At 34.4% G+C, this 16509-nt stretch overlaps 1 protein-coding gene across 3 annotated transcripts in view; it reads right to left on the minus strand.

Annotated features, from left to right (window-relative positions):
* The window catches only part of LOC101279038 (sodium channel protein type 1 subunit alpha), a 163229-nt gene that overhangs the window by 89380 nt on the left and 57340 nt on the right, over positions 1 to 16509 (minus strand). For all 3 annotated transcript variants that reach the window (XM_049712218.1, XM_049712219.1, XM_049712217.1), the window contains exon 2: positions 6074 to 6386. In XM_049712218.1, coding sequence (XP_049568175.1) covers positions 6074 to 6337 — 264 coding nt within the window. In that variant the 5' untranslated portion in view covers positions 6338 to 6386. The remainder of the gene's footprint in view (positions 1 to 6073; positions 6387 to 16509) is intronic.

Below are 16509 nucleotides of genomic sequence, written 5' to 3' on the forward strand. Positions count from 1 at the left end.
GCTATATTACATGTCTTCTTATGGGCTCTTCCCTTTCCCTGGAAGGTTTCTCTCCCTTCTTCTTTCTACCCTTGAGATCCCAATATAAATGCCATTTCTTTACAGAGGCATACAATTTAAGTTTCCTGAATCTGTCCTCTTTGAAAAAAAGGTGCTTATCACCCTATTAGAATCTGGTGGGAAATGTACTTCTCTAATTATTTTAGAAGCTGATCCAGACCCCCTGAGTCTCAAAGATTTTAGTTTTTATAAAGGCAGGGGATGCCCCTGATTGAGCAGAAGTAGTAAAGCAACAACTCAGGTTTGGGAAACACTGCCAGCCTAAGAGATGAGGAGTACAGATGGCAAAGTGGCATGAGTGGAGGGGCAGGAAAAGCAGTGACAGGCTTATTTAGAGTCTATCACTGACTTCTCTTCTCCACTGGTATCATTAGTGTGACAACTGCAAACCCAGAGTAGCATGGTGATGAGCCATGGAAGCTGACGGATCTGGTTTTAAATCTAGCCTCTGTTACTTAGTAGCTTTATGATCTTAGGAAAATTAACTTTATCTCAGTTTCATTATTTTATTTTATTTTATTTTTTAGTCATCAATTTTATACACATCAGTGTATACATGTCAATCCCAATAGCCCAATTCATCACACCACCATCCCCACCCCACTGCGGCTTTCCCCCCTTGGTGTCCATACGTTTGTTCTCTATATCTGTGTCTCAATTTCTGCCCTGCAAACCAGTTCATCTGTACCATTTTTCTAGGTTCCACATATATGCGTTAATATATAATATTTGTTTTTCTCTTTCTGACTTACTTCACTCTGTATGACAGTCTCTAGATGCATCTACATCTCTACAAATGACCCAATTTCATTTCTTTTTATGGCTGAGTAATATTCCATTGTATATATGTACCACATCTTCTTTCATCATTTTAAAACAAAGAGAAGAATTATCTTGGAAGGACATGTCGGTTAAATAAGAACTGTAAATTTCCTAATGCACAGTGCATACGGCAGAGCTACTGTTTCTGCTTGCCTAGCTGACCTTCTTCAAAGTCTCCATCTCTTCCTTTCAGAGAAAACCTCTGCCTCATTGTCTGGCCATGTGGCTTGGATGGAGCTGATCCACCCCTTGGCAACACTGGTCAACACGTGATGCTGATCTGGCCAATGAGAGCATCACAAACCCTTGGTTACAGTGATTGGTTCAGAAGAGGCCATGTGACCCAATTAGACTGAACTTCAGGACTTGTGCAAGAAATTTTGAAGAAAAAGAGAGCTCTTTTTCTTGGGGTTACTAGGCTGTAGGATGTTAGTTTCATGCTACTGGTGGCTATTTCTATCATCTTGTGGGAAGAGCCAGCCTGTGAATGCAGCCAGCATAGGTGAAAGTAGAACCAAAAATGGAAAAGGACTGTGTCCTGATGATGTTGTTTTAGGTACTGGATCCTTTGATATTAAGACGAGATTTACCCCACACATACATTTATTTGTTTGTTGCTTAGTTTGTTTTCAAAATCTACTTTCTGTTGGTTTTTGGTCACTTTCACTTGAAGGGAAACATTAATATGACAGGTACTTAATAAATGCAATCATTATTTTACTACCATCCTCATCATTTTGGGATTGTTTCTGAGGCAGAGACAGGGAGGTGACAAAGAAGAAAGGGACTTAAGGAAGAAATAATGAATGGGTAAGAGAAAGATTTGGAAGTGAACTGTAGTGCCTTGCAAGTAAGGGAGAGCCTGGGTGACTGGTAATTCTAGAAGAGCTAATGATATACAAAGAAAAATCATAAATATGACAATTCATGGAATCCTGAGCTTTTACCATCTACTTTTCTGATTTTCTTTTAAACTCCTTTTTTTTTTTGCGGTACGTGGGCCTCTCACTGTTGTGTCCTCTCCCGTTGCGGAGCACAGGCTCCGGACGCGCAGGCTCAGTGGCCATGGCTCATGGGCCCAGCCGCTCCACGGCATGTGGGATCCTCCCAGACCAGGACACAAACCCGTGTCTCCTGCATCGGCAGGCGGACTCTCAACCACTGCACCACCAGGGAAGCCCTAAACTCCTTTTTCAAGAAAAACTCCCTAATCCCAATTAAAAACAAAACAAACAACTCTCCCTACCCCATGTAACAATTTAAAACTCCTGTGGAATGACAAACCAGGCATGAATTTAAAACCACAAGTTCCTGTATGATTCTTCGTGCAGCCCCAGTAAAGAGGGAGCATGCATCTCTTTAGAAGAGCTGATAAAAAGGGAGAATAAATTGTCTTTAAACATCGAAGAGACAATCAAGGAAAGAGCACATTTTTAAATGGATACATTTCTACATTCCAGAATTAACAAACATGCATTTTCACTACAGATCTAACATACCTCATTCTATTTCCAGTACCCTGTCACACTGTCAAAAGGATATTTTCTTCCATGGTACTAATGAGTCATCTGTAATTTTAAGAGAACATGAGAAGGAAGAAGTTTTCTGTAATAAAGAGTGGGTGAAGAATTTGAATGTATAGCCAAATGGTGCAAAATCAGCCGAAGCTATGAAATGAAACTGTGAAAAAAAAAAATCCCATGAGGAAATAAAGGTGTGTTCACAAGCTAAAATGTGCCTTGTCACAATGCTAAAGTAAATAAACAAACAAAAGGAACCCAACCTGGAATCATGTTCTGAAGACCACGGGACCAGAGCTAACATGGTATGGAAAATTCTGTGATTCTCCTCTGATAGCACTGTTATTTTATTCCTTAGTTCTTACCTTGGACTTCTGAAGGCTTAAAACATCTGAGGGTCTGGAAGTGCTTCCATGTACCGTGAGTGTTCATGAGACAGTTGCTACTATTTCTCGAGTTACTACCACAGTTATCACTGACCATGGATTAAATTATTTTAGCAATTTCAACAGAAAATTTGAACATTATATAATTTGTACATTTTAAGCTAGGGCAAAGAAGATAAAAATATGTGGGCATATGCCATCTGAAAATACACCATCAGCAGTGACATTTTCATAAGCTCACTGACACTGTAGAAGATCACAGAGAGCTTCACTGGGGTTTGTGTCCTTTCTATTCCTTACATGTAGATTCTTTATATATACACACCACTGTACTTTAACCTAAAACTTAACATAGATTCTGCCACCATTTTTTGTAATAGGCTTGCTTTGTTTATTCTATATATTTTTAAGAAAGAAACCAGAGACTTGGGATATACATACAAAGGACACATTAAGTATTGTACTTGAGTTTAAACTTAGGGGAGTCACTAGCCTGATTAATATCTGCATATTACAATCCACTCAGGCAATAAAATGCACATCCCCAATATCAGTGATGGTGGGAAATTTCATCCTAAGAAGCATTTTCCCCAGTGACATTTCCATCTTTAGACCCTTTATCTATGCTGGGAGTACTGTGCATGTCTACTGCATTGTTTAAAGAAGATCACCCTGCCATCCTCAGATACTCAAGTCACTAAAGTGAAATTGGTCATCAAGTAGAAAAAGGAAATATTTATCATTTTTAAAAGGTTATTATTTTTCTAAGGATTCCAGCTTCAATCAGAGGAAGCTAATTCAGAATTTAAGACTATTCCTCCATACTGAAATAATCCAATTATGAACAAAAATTTAAGACTAGAAAGAGTGTACATACACACAACCACAGAAAGTTATAAAACATGTAAGTGCAAAAGAAGGAAATTTCCAACACATAGCTCAATCATGTCCTAAGCATGCCATGTTAGTTTTTAAGGATTTCAATACTGCAAAAAGTTTCACTTGTATTTCTGTTGAATGACTTACATTTGGAGACTTGCTGGATGTCAGCTCAATGTGAAAGCAATGGATGTGCCTCACCTTGGGGAAACCTCCTTCCTGATAACAATATTTCTCTTACCAGGTTGTGCTACTTGCACTCTGTGATTTGTTCCAAAATACCAAAATATTTTTCCTTCCTCACACAATGTACATTTGAAGATAAGGACAGAGGATGTTAAAGGCAAGTTTGAACGTGAACCTAACAAAGTTTATAAGGGTTACTTCACCGCAAGAATCTGACTGAATAGTCATTCCTTCAGTATTGGTCTTTTACCCTCAGTTTTAAGACCTTTCTTTTAACTATTTGGATGGGTTTGCATCATTTTGCTTTCCATCTGCCTTTATATCCTTTGTTATATCTCATTCATTATAAACCAATTGTGGACGGCTTTGGGGACATTCCCTCAAGATGACAACTTTTATCAGTCTAAAAACTCTTTAATATAAAGGAAAAGATTAATTGGATGATCTCGTTTCTACTTGAAGAATAGCTGCCCTTGTCAACACGCATTAGTTTGGTCTTTCCCAATGTATGCATTTACTGTTTTATAGATAAGGACACAGCACAGGAGATGGGATGCTAGATTTCAGCCCTGTTTGATGAAGTGGTAGACTCTGGGTGGCTTTAATAATTTTTAGATGGTGGTTACTACTGGAGAGGTGGGAGCTGGATGTCTGGGAGTAGCAAAATGCCTGCTGAGCATGGAGCCCACTAACCCACTGTAATAGCAGCTCTAAATAGACTGGCTATGTCCAATGGCTATAAATAAAGTAACATACTTTAGTGTTAATGAATTTCTGGCTAGAACACATCAGAGTCCTTATTTCAGTAATAGAATAATTTTAAATAAGTTAATATGTATGAATAGTTGGATTATCCACATTTTTACTTTTTTTATACAAATAAACCCCTCGTAGTCTGCTTAATTTGGGTTTTAGCTTTTCAGATATCATATTAAATTAATTTCCAAAGGAGTGATTTAATGACAAAATTCAATTTTTCTCATAATTTAAATGGAAGTTATGAAACAGATCATGGCTTATCTACTAAGATTTAATAATACAATGTTAAAAAGCAAAGTTAAATAAAAGATAATGAATCTACGGAAAATTATTAATCTCTTCCTTCACAGTAAAATGGTCAAATCAGTTTTTAAAAAGGAAAAGTGTGTTACACTTAAGCTGGCTATATCCTGAAAAGTTTTTTAAAAATCTGAACGTTATGAGGTTTTTACCTCTGAAAGTTGTAGTAGTCAATGAGAATGTATTTACAAAACTGTCTCGAATCCAAATACTAAAATTCCAAACTTATGCACTTGATAAAAACTAACACGATAACTGTGCCAGCAACTAAAAGCATCCCTAAACGTTTTGGGGGTATTTTTAAGGCCCATGTTTAACTAAAAGATCTCATTTGCTTAATTACAATATTTGTGCTGTACCTTTCCACCAAGAGTTCACAAATATATTATTCTAGGTGAAAAGGATAATAAAATATTGCAAATTAACTAGTCATAAATTTAATCTAAAATCAATACAATAATCTTTTTTGATTTTATCTTTTTCTACACTTTTCTTCTTGGTTTGGTGAAATTATGGTCATAATGAAAGGCTGGGTGCTTACTATTTTCATTTCAAGCATGGATATTCAAATATCATTTATATGTTCTTCAGAATACTATATTTTTGGTCATCCTTACCAATATCAATATATTTCCACCAAAAGATTAAATAATTTTTTAAACTATTGTTTGTATAGGAATGTTTTTTCCCAATTAAAAAAAGTGTCTTCAGGAAGTTAACTGATATATTATATATAACATAATATTTATATATAATATAGAAACTGAAAACCCTTGTGGCATCAAATTTTGTTCCATGAGAAATGAATACCAATATTTTTGAGGTCTTTATAATTTGTGATAATTTCAAGATTTTCAAGTACAGAAAACCCATAAATAGTAAATACAATCTTTGGGGAGATGTTTTTAATTTGTTAAATTAGCTGCCTACAACTTACATTTATTTTTAAGTATCTACTGTGCATTTGGGACAGCTCCATCTGTTATGATATAATCAATTTATTTGTCATGTATATGCATAAAACATGTGCAAATGTGTTTTATTTCCTAAACAGAAGGATACTTAGACTTTGTGCTAACTTGGCTTGTGTTGGTGCTATAACAGTCCAAAGTATACTGTAAGGCAATTAGCAGCAAAATATGCCTGATAAAACACACTCACTTTTTTATTGATATAGTACGGGTCCAGGTCCTCCAGCGGCTCTGACACCATCCCTGGAGGGATGTCTCCATAAATAAAAGGAAGGTTCTTTCCAGCTTCCAAGTCACTATTTGGCTTTGGGCCACGTTCGTCATCATCTTTCTTGTCTGGTTTGGGATTCTTAGCCTTTTCTTCTGCAATGCGTCTTTCAATAGCTGCAAGAGATTCTCTGGTGAAGAAGCTGAAGCTGTCAGGTCCTGGTGGTACAAGCACTGTTTGCTCCATTTTGTCATCCTGCACATTTTAATCACCATTTACTCTGCATATGAAAGTCCTAAAAAAAAAAAAAAGAATACAGATATTTTAAGGAGATTAAGAGATCTTAATATCTACAAACTCCTGTCATGAAATAAGAGCTAGAGGATTGAAATGTTCGTTTCCAATTAAATCCAAATGGAATTACTAAATATAAATTCTTTTTCTGTAGTAAGAACATTTAACTTGAGATCTTTAACATTACCCTTTTAACAAATTTTTAAGTATGCAAGACAGTATTGTCAACTATAGTCACGAAGTCGTACAGCAGCTCCCTAGAATTTATTCATCTTACATAACTGAAACTTTATGCCCAGTAAATAGCAACTCTCCATTTCCCCCTTCCCCAGCTTCTGGCAAACACCATTCTACTTTCTGCCTCTATGAGTTTGGCTTAACAAACATGTTTTCTATCTCGGGTTTGTTAAATGTCCCATGTTTATTAATTCTTGTGCTTTGCCGAGACAGGAACTGTGCCATAACTTAAGAAAGTAGTTCAAGTATAGCCTTAATTAAAGTACATTAGCTAAATACCACCCTGTCCCAAATGGGCTGTTCACTCTGTGAGCCACCCAGAAGATGAGGATGTGGCCCCATAGAGACCATGGTTAGCTCATCAACAGGCTGAAGTGGAAAGGGAGTTGTCTCTGAGAGGATATAAAATCCAACCCTCTAATCTGCACAAATGGCTCCTGGCCAAGCCGGTCAGAACAGTTTGCTGCGGCCAGACTTAATGACCAGTCAAATAGCCACTGCTGTCCTGATTGAGCCTTCATCTATTCTGAGATACAGACAATTGGAACTGTGACCTGTCACATCAACAGCCATGCTAGGGTTGGCTTACTTAAACACGTACAGAAAGAGATGGTCCAAGGTTAGACAGATGCCACTTAGATGACTAAGAATGAGAGAAAGGTGAGGCTGGGAAGAAATTACTAGGTTGGGCTGCAGGTGGGAGAAGATAGCTGTATGTGCAGGAGATAGCAGGATTCTCTAATTTCAGGAAAATAAAATAATCGGAAAGAAGACGGTTCCGTAAATTAAATAGGAACTGAGGTGTTTTCCTTCACTAAAGCAATAATGATATTCTTGCTGATTCTATAGTCCTATAGTGAGAAACATATGAGGACCTGAGGCAAAACACTCGACTCTGTGTAGCAGTCAGACTTGATCTGATGCCCGAGGCCAAATCCCAAAAGTATTGTTTTAAGGCATATTTAGTATCAGCTCAAATTTCACAGATATTACTGAGCCAAAACTTCTCAGAGCCTAAGCTATCATTTGGCCACACGTTTTATTTGGACACTGCATTAACTCATTAAAGTCAGGAGGCTGGGACTTCCCTGGTGGCACAGTGGTTAAGAACCCGCCTGCCAATGCAGGGGACACGGGTTCGATGCCAGGTCTGGGAAGATCCCACGTGCTGTGGAGCAACTAAGCCTGCATGCCACAATTACTGAGCCTGTGCGCCTAGAGGCCGTGCTCTGCAACAAGAGAAGCCACTGCAGTGAGAAGCCACTGCAATGAGAAGCCCATGCACTGCAACGAAAAGTAGTCCCCACTCACCACAACTAGAGAAAGCTGTGTAGCAATGAAGACCCAAAGCAGCCAATAATAATAATAATAATAATAAAGTCAGCAAGCTATGATACAGTTAATTGCAGCTTTGGTGTATATGAACTGCAATAATAAAACTGCTGCCATAACTATCTTTTGAGAGGTCTTATAGGGATCTCAAATTTCACTGAAGGAGATTCCCATTGCTGTGAGGTTTATGACCATATTTTTTAGGGGGTGACCAGAAACAAGGAGGGATAGAAGTCTAAATTTGTACTCTCTATCCATTAAGTGAACTAACGAAACTTTCAGAGGTTATTACAATCTACCTGCAATTCAGCTTAGGGCCTGGAAGAATAGAAAAATTAAATCAGTAAATTTAAATCAATGGAAAAAGAATATTTTGCCTTAAAATTTTACTGCTCCCATAAGGCATCAGAAAAATACTGGCATTTATTTATTTGGAAGTAAAAGTTTAGGGATAACAAGCATGGTGCATTTTCTAAGGGAAGTTTTATAACATCAATGTATGTATGGTTTTATTTTTAACTAGTTTTTTGATAAAAAACATGTGTAAATGATATAAATTCAAAACATTTTAAAAAAACAGTGTAAATTTTCCTTTCCATGTTGTTCTCCAACAATCAATGCCTGGTCCAGCGGTAACCACAGTTATCTGTCTACATATATTTTTCCAGATATGTAATAGGTAAGTGCCAATCACATGGGTGTATGTATGCTCACACATTTTCTGTTTAAAAACACATACATAAAATATCTTGCTATACAAACTTTTCTGCACCCTGCATTTTTCACTTAAAATATATATTAGAGTTCATTCCTTATCAGTTTTTATAGTTTCAACTCTTTTTATCAGCTGCATGGTTTTCCATTTTTTGTACATACTATAATTGATTGAATCAATTACCTAGTTATGGGTATTCAGGTTGTTTTCAGTCTTTTGTTATTATAAATAAAGCTGCAATTAATATATTTTAAACACATACTTTCACATATATGTGAATATGTTTATGGTATCAATTTCTAAAGTTGGAATTTGTGCAAAAAGTGAATCTTTAATTTTGATATTATCACAAAATAACTCTCTCTGAAGGCTGAACCAACTGATTCTCCTGACAACGATGTAACACGGTGCCTGCTCATCTCCATCCTCACCACATAATGTGTTATCATACTTTCAATACGTTCAACCTGACTGAGGCAAAAATGGGGTCATATAATTGTTTTAATTTGCATTTGTCTTAAAATGAGAAAAGATGAACTTATATGAGCATATGTTTAAGAGCTATATTTTCTTTTCTGTGACTGCCTAGTTAAATAACGGTCCATGTTTTCATTTTCTTTTCCTTTTTAATCTATAGCACCTTTTAAGTACAACATGAACCATTTAATTTCGGGATATGGGGGCTTTTAAAAAACATACAGTGTATGTATTTTGACTTTATGGTATTTTATGCTACAGATTAAAAACATTTTAATTAAAAAATGTTTAATGTTATGTGATGATCAAACTCTAATCCTTCTTTGGTTTCTAGATTTTGGGTCATGCTCAGGAAAGCATCCACGTCCCTCTGGAAGTGTGGAAGGACATATCATATATCATGTTTTCTTCTTGAATTTTTGTCATTTTTATGGCTTAGTTCTATAAATTTAAATCTTTGATCTATTTGGAATTTGTTTTCTATCTGGAGTGAGGTAGAGATCCATTTTTTCTAGTTGTCCCAACATTAATTACTGATAAGCTAACTTCTCCACTAATGCACTATTTATATTTATATATATATATATATATATATATAAATAAAACCCCCAAAGTCAACAACAAACTTTACAAGCCCTAGATATATTTTCATTAAAGTTAAGAAAAAAATCAACACTATACAAACCAATCCAATTAGATGTGAGAAACAATTATACTATTTAATAAGGATGAAGGAAGTAAAATACAGTTATTTGCATATTATATGATTGTATGCCTAGAAAACTCAATAGAAACATATGAAAAATTCCTAAAAGTGGTGAAAGAATTGAGGTGTCTGAGTTCAAAGGTAACATAAAAAACTCAATAGATTTTCTTTATAGGAAGAACACAAGTTTAAAAATACAATGGAAGAAACTAGAAGCTTTCCCACTCAGATTAGAAACAAGGCAAGGATGTCCCCTCTCACCACTTTTCAACATCATACTGGAAGTCCTAGTTAATGCAATAAGCCAATAAAAGGAAGTAAAAGGTATACAGATTGAGAAGAGAGAAATAAAAATGTCTTTGTTTGATTATCACACAATTGTCTATATAGAAAAATCCAAAAGAATTAACAAAAGAACTCCTAGAACTAATAAGCAATTATAGCAAGGTTGCAGGATAGAAGGTTAATATACAAAAGTCAATCGCTTTCCTATATACCAGCAATGAACAAGTGGAATTAGAAATTAAAAACACAAAACCATTCAGATTAGCACTCCCCTCAAAGAAATACTTAGGTATAAATTTAACAGATTACGTTCAAGGTCTAGATGAGCAAAATTATAAAACTGGTCAAAGAAATCAAAGTACTAACTAAATAAATGGAGATATTCCTGTTCATAAGTAGAAAGATTCAATATTATAAAGATGTCAATTCTTCCCAAATTGATCTCTATTTGTCCATTGATCTACTGATCAATGAAATCTCAATCAAATTATTTTGTGGATACTGACAAACTGTTTCGCAAATTTATATGGAGAAGCAAAAGACCCAAAATAGACAATAAAATAGTGAAGGAGAACAAAAATGTTGGATAATTGACAGTATCTGACTTCAAGAAGATACAGCAATCAAGAAAGTGTGGTATTGGTTAAAGAATAGACAAATAGATCAACAGAACAGAACAGAAAGCCCAGAAACAAACCAACATGAATACAGTCAACTGATCTTTGATAAAGGAGCAAAGGCAATACAATGGAGCAAAGATAATTATTTCCAACAAATGATGCTGGAACAACTGGACATCCACATACAAAAAAAAAAAAATGAATCTAGACACAGACCATATACCTTTCACAAAAATTAGCCTAAAATGGATCACAGACCTAAATGTAAAATGCAAAACTATACAATGCCTAGAAGATAACATAGAAGAAAAAGTAGATAATCTTGGGCAAGGTAATGACTTTTTAAATAAACACAAAAAGCATGATCTACGAAAGAAATAATTGATAAGCTGTACTTCATTAGAATTAAAAACTTATTCTCTATGAAAGACAATATCAAGAAAATGAGAAGACAAGCCACAGACTGGGAGAAAATATCTGCAAAAGACAAAAGCTGATAAAGGACTGTTATCCACAATATACAAAGAACTCTTAAAACTCAACAATAACAAGCAACTTAATTAAAAAATAGGTCAAAGGCCTTAACCAACACCTCACCAAAGAAGAAATACAGATGGCAAATAAGAATATGAAAAGATGCTCCATATCATGTATCATCAGAGAAGTGCAAATTAAAACAATGATGAGATACAACTACCTACCTATTAGAATGGCCAAAATCCAGAACACTGACAACACAAAATGCTGGCAAGGATGTGGAACGACAGGAACTCTCAGTCATTGTTATTTGGAATGTCAAATTGTACAGTTTGGAAGAAATTTTGTCAATTTATTACAAAACAAAACTTACTCTTCACATATGATCCAGCAGTTGTCTTCCTTGGTGTTTACCCAAATGAACTGAAATCTTATGTCTATACAAACACCTACACATGGCTGCTTATAGCAGCTCTATTCATAACTGCCAAAATATGGACACACCAAGATGTCCACAACCAGTAGGTGAACGAATAAATAAACTGTGGTACATCTAGACAATGGAATATCATTTAGCACTGAAAACAAATGAGCATCAAGCCATGAAATAACATGGAAGAAACTAATGCATATATTACTAAGTGGAAGAAGCCAGTCTGAAAAGGTTACATACTGTATGATTCCAACTATATAGCAATTTGGAAAAGGCAAAACTATGAAGACAGTAAAAATCTCAGTGGTTGCCAGGGGTTAGAGAGAAAGGAAAGTTGAATAGGTAGAGCACAGAGGATTTTTAGGGTAGTGAAACTGTTCTGTATGATATTATAATGATAGGTAAATGTCATTATACATTTGTCCAAACTCATAGAATTTTCAACACCAAGAGTGAAGCCTAATGTAAACTAGACTTTGGGCGATAATGATGTGTCAATGTAGGCTCATCAATTGTAACAATTGTACCACTCTGGTGTGGGATGTTGCTAGTGAACAGTGCTTGTGTGGGAGCTGGGCATATATAGGAACTCTACTTCCTGCTCAGTTTTGCTGTGGACCTAAAAAATAGTCTATTTAAAAGGAGGAAAATACAATTGATGAAAATTTCCTAAGTACGGTTTAAGAATTTCTTAAAAACTTTGAATAAACCTAGAAAGAAATATAAATGGATAGGAAAGCATATCCTATTCTTGGATAGGAATACTATATAATAAAGATACAAAAATTCCCTAAATTAATAAGGTAAATGCAACCCCCATAAAAATAACAAGAAAATTTTAGAATTATACAAATTTCTTTGAAAATTTATATGGAAAAATAAACACACAAAAATAACCAGAAAATTCTTAAAATGAACTTCAGTTTCAAGTTCCTCTTTACTGTGACAGCTGTGTCAGATAAAGGTGCTTAAAATTTCCAGATGAGAGATTTTTTTCAGTAATTTATTTGTGTTTAGTTTAATTGCATTATAATCCAATAATGTAGCTTGTATCATTTCTGTCTGTTGGAATATATGAGATTTCCTTTTTGTGTAATAAAGTTTATTTTTTAAGTGACTTCACCAAGAACACAGAAAACAAGCTTATTCTTTGTTTTAAAGCTATAGAGTTCAACATATCTCAATTAAGTTTACCTTTATTCTTACTTATTTAGACTTTCTATATGCACATGTTTTTGTTCTAGTTGATCTATTATGAATTGTGAAAGGTGAATTAAAGTCTATTTTTAATGTGTTTCTATTCTGCTTGTAGTTCCTATAATTTTTGTTCTATGAATTTTAATGCTATATTATTTGATGTGTAGACATTGCTTATAATCCAATCTTTGCAGTGGATTGAAGCCTTTATTACCTTAAATAGCCCTCATCTCACTTTAATTTCTTTCCCTCTGAAGACATCTTTGTCTGACATCATGTGGTATGTCTTTGCCCATACATTTGGTTTCATCCATTTCACTGCTTTAACACTTTCCTTAATGTGTATATGTTTAGGTTTTGTCTATAGGTGTGTTTTAAATATATATGACCATTTTGGACAACCACTGCCTTTCAGAGGGAATACCACGTTAGAGATCATTGTCCATGAAGTGTGTGGACAGAACAAAACAGTGACTAAAAGCCTTCCTCTTCTCCAGAAATAGTCCATTTGAGAAAAGCCCTCCAGGAAAATCTCCCTGATTACTGGCTGTTAGTGCTAACTGGAGAAGTAAACAACCAGGAAGATAGAAGAAAAGCATTTTACACTGACAAATATGATCACTTCAAATGCATTACATAAAATTACAAATTAGTTTAGACACTGGAATTACATTTATATATGAGCAATTTAACCCATATTATAATGACATCATGCTGAGGTTAATGAAATTGTTTCTTCAACTCTAAGTAGACCTTATATTCAAATATTGTCTTAAAAAATTTTATATTACATTAATTACAAGAATAAAAGACATTTTAAAAATTATAATCTATCCCATAAGTTTACTTGTGGAATATCTAAAAACTGCCAAATATAATTAAATATTAATATTTTATCAGTAACATTATAGAAAAAGTTCTGAATCATATTTGGAATCTGTACCTACTTTACTAAAAAATAGAGAAATAAATCATGAGTTTTTCATTTACCCTTGAAAGGGAACTTCACTCTTCAGTGTAAACATTTATAACTGAATACTTCAAATGGCCCTAATTTATGAAATTATACCTCATGAGATATGGGGGTGGGAACTCACAAAATCTGTGGTTGTAGTTTTAGCTTACACCTTTCTCTTTACATGAGAACCAGCATTTAAATACATCTTTGGGTTGACAGAGGAGCCCTTTCTCCTTTCAAAAGAGACAAAACAATATAACTTTCTTGGTGAGAAAAGACTTTGAAGAGACATAAATATTTTCAATATGAATATGCATTTAGACAAAATGAAAAAGAGAACTAAAAAAGAAAGAGAGAGAAATAACTAAGTAAACACAGCTGGGAACAAAAAAAACCAGGAAGTGTATTATAACAGATAGCAAATCTGAAAGAATTTTTTTTTAAGTTGGGAATAAGTAGGGTAGCAGGCAATAGAAAAATGGAAGAAGAAGAATTCTTTAGGAAGATAAGCAAAACAAAAGTAGAAGCCAATTAGATAAGAAATCCTAAAGAAGATAAGAAAAATCCAAAAGAAAATAAATGCAAGCCAGAGGCTGTGAAACAAAAACGGTTGTAAAAAAGCAAAGTAGAATTTGTGAGTGGAAAGAAATAGCCAAGTAATAGCAATAGCATAAATGATATTAATTAATGTGGGTGAAAGAAGAATAAGGGGAAAATTTATTAGAATGTACAAATATAAATGAAAGAAATGATACATCCTGATGACTCCAAACTGATATAAAAAGGGGGAGCTAAATCAAAAGCATTAGAATGACATTTTAGTGAAATATTACACATTCTTGGAGGCCTTTGTAAGATTAGAGAGTTAATGATGATAATATTCTATACTAAGATTTTCCTAATTCATTACATATATTATTATAATAAGTTTTATTACTGGATGAGGTTTTGCTTCTTGATGTTTCATATCTCTCTTCCCCTTAGAAGATAACACATGCATTGCATATTGGACTTGAGTAAGCATTTATCACAGCCAACATATTTTCCTGAGGTAGCTTGGACTTGTGACCAATATGGTTTTGGTTAGCTGCATAGTACAGATAGAGGAGCTTCAATTAAAATAAACTTAACTCATGACATCTCACAGTTCAGCCATCTTTGGGCATCTGAATTTTTCTACCCAAAGAGAAATATCTACAATAACTTAAATCAAGCATTTCATTTTCAGTGTGGCATTTCACATAAAAGTCTTAAACATGAAGGCAACCTTATCAATGCTTTGTACTTGAGGAAATTTGGCCTTTTATAAGTTAATTACTATGCTACTTCTTTTGGGGAGCACCTCTGTCCGTGACTACACAGCTCTGCCCTCCAAACAAACTTCTATGAAGCTATAAGGTGATACTTTATTACTTATCTTTCTTAGTCCTCTGCTAATTTTTCTCTTTGGTTCAGAATCTGGGTGAGAAAAAGAGATGTTATTTAATGTCCCCCTTAAAAGATTCCCAACTTCCACAGCTTTTCATTCTGATGCTATTGTGGATTTAGGTGAGGAATAATATAAATGAGGTAACTTCTCATGGAATTTTTTTGGTTCAACAACGGCCTTAAATTCCATGTTGTTTTTAAAGACTAAAAATAATTCGCCTCTCCACTCGCTGTGCCCCCTCGCCCCAACGTGGTAAGACAATTTTCTCACCTTTTCCTCCAAATTTCTACTGCTGCCATTATGATCTCTTAGAATAATTACTATTATTTTATGCCTTATCTGACCCTGGAAGAGATTTACAGGGGAAAAAAATCAATTGACTGATGAGTAAACTAAACATACAGCCTGATGTTTTCTCAGGTTGTTGCTTTTAAGTTTTTCCTGACAGACAAGTGTACATACTATATGTAATCCTTCATATAATCATATTTTAATGTTGATGTGGAAGAGGTCCTTCGAGTTTACAGGACAGGTTTTCAGGCGGAGGAGAATTAGTTTGCCTCAACCCCTGAACTTTTCTGAAAGGTTAAGTAAGTTACTTTAAGACCATCAAAGATAAGTAAATCATAAAATCAAGAAATAGCAAACGTTGAAAGAAAAGTTAGAAATCATCTAATCCATCCCTCTCATTTAATAGAAAGCAAACTGCATCAAAGCAAAATTGACATTTCTTTGTTTAGATTTTGCGCGCTTCTTACTATCAAAATAAATATATGATTTGTCCAGGTCACAAGGTTATTAATGAACTGGATTCAGAAGTTTATTTCCTGATTCCCAAACCAGTGCCTGCCCATTTCTAATAGTTATGAGATAACTTTCAAGTATATACATGATTTTAAACTTAAGTAAAATGTATGCAAATATAATACAAGTAGCCATGTTAAATTAGTATTCATTCAATGAATTACATTTCTTGGAAAAACCCAAAACAAATCTAGTAAATGAAGTATTTTGGCAGAAATGGAAGCTGTCTTTAAAAATCTGAAAAACACGAGACACCAAAAAAAGGCGACCATAATATTTAAATTTAGAAATTGTATTATGCAGGTTTGAAACTTGATGAATTATCTTTCCACAGTCAATTTATATTTTACTTCTGTAACATTTTTATGTTTTGCTAAACCTATTTCTATTTACCACTGAGCAGATCACTTTGTATAATTCATCAGCCCCAATCAAAGGTTTTCTAACCAAAATT

This window comes from Orcinus orca, chromosome 7 (assembly GCF_937001465.1).
Source record: "Orcinus orca chromosome 7, mOrcOrc1.1, whole genome shotgun sequence".
Lineage (NCBI taxonomy): Eukaryota > Metazoa > Chordata > Mammalia > Artiodactyla > Delphinidae > Orcinus > Orcinus orca.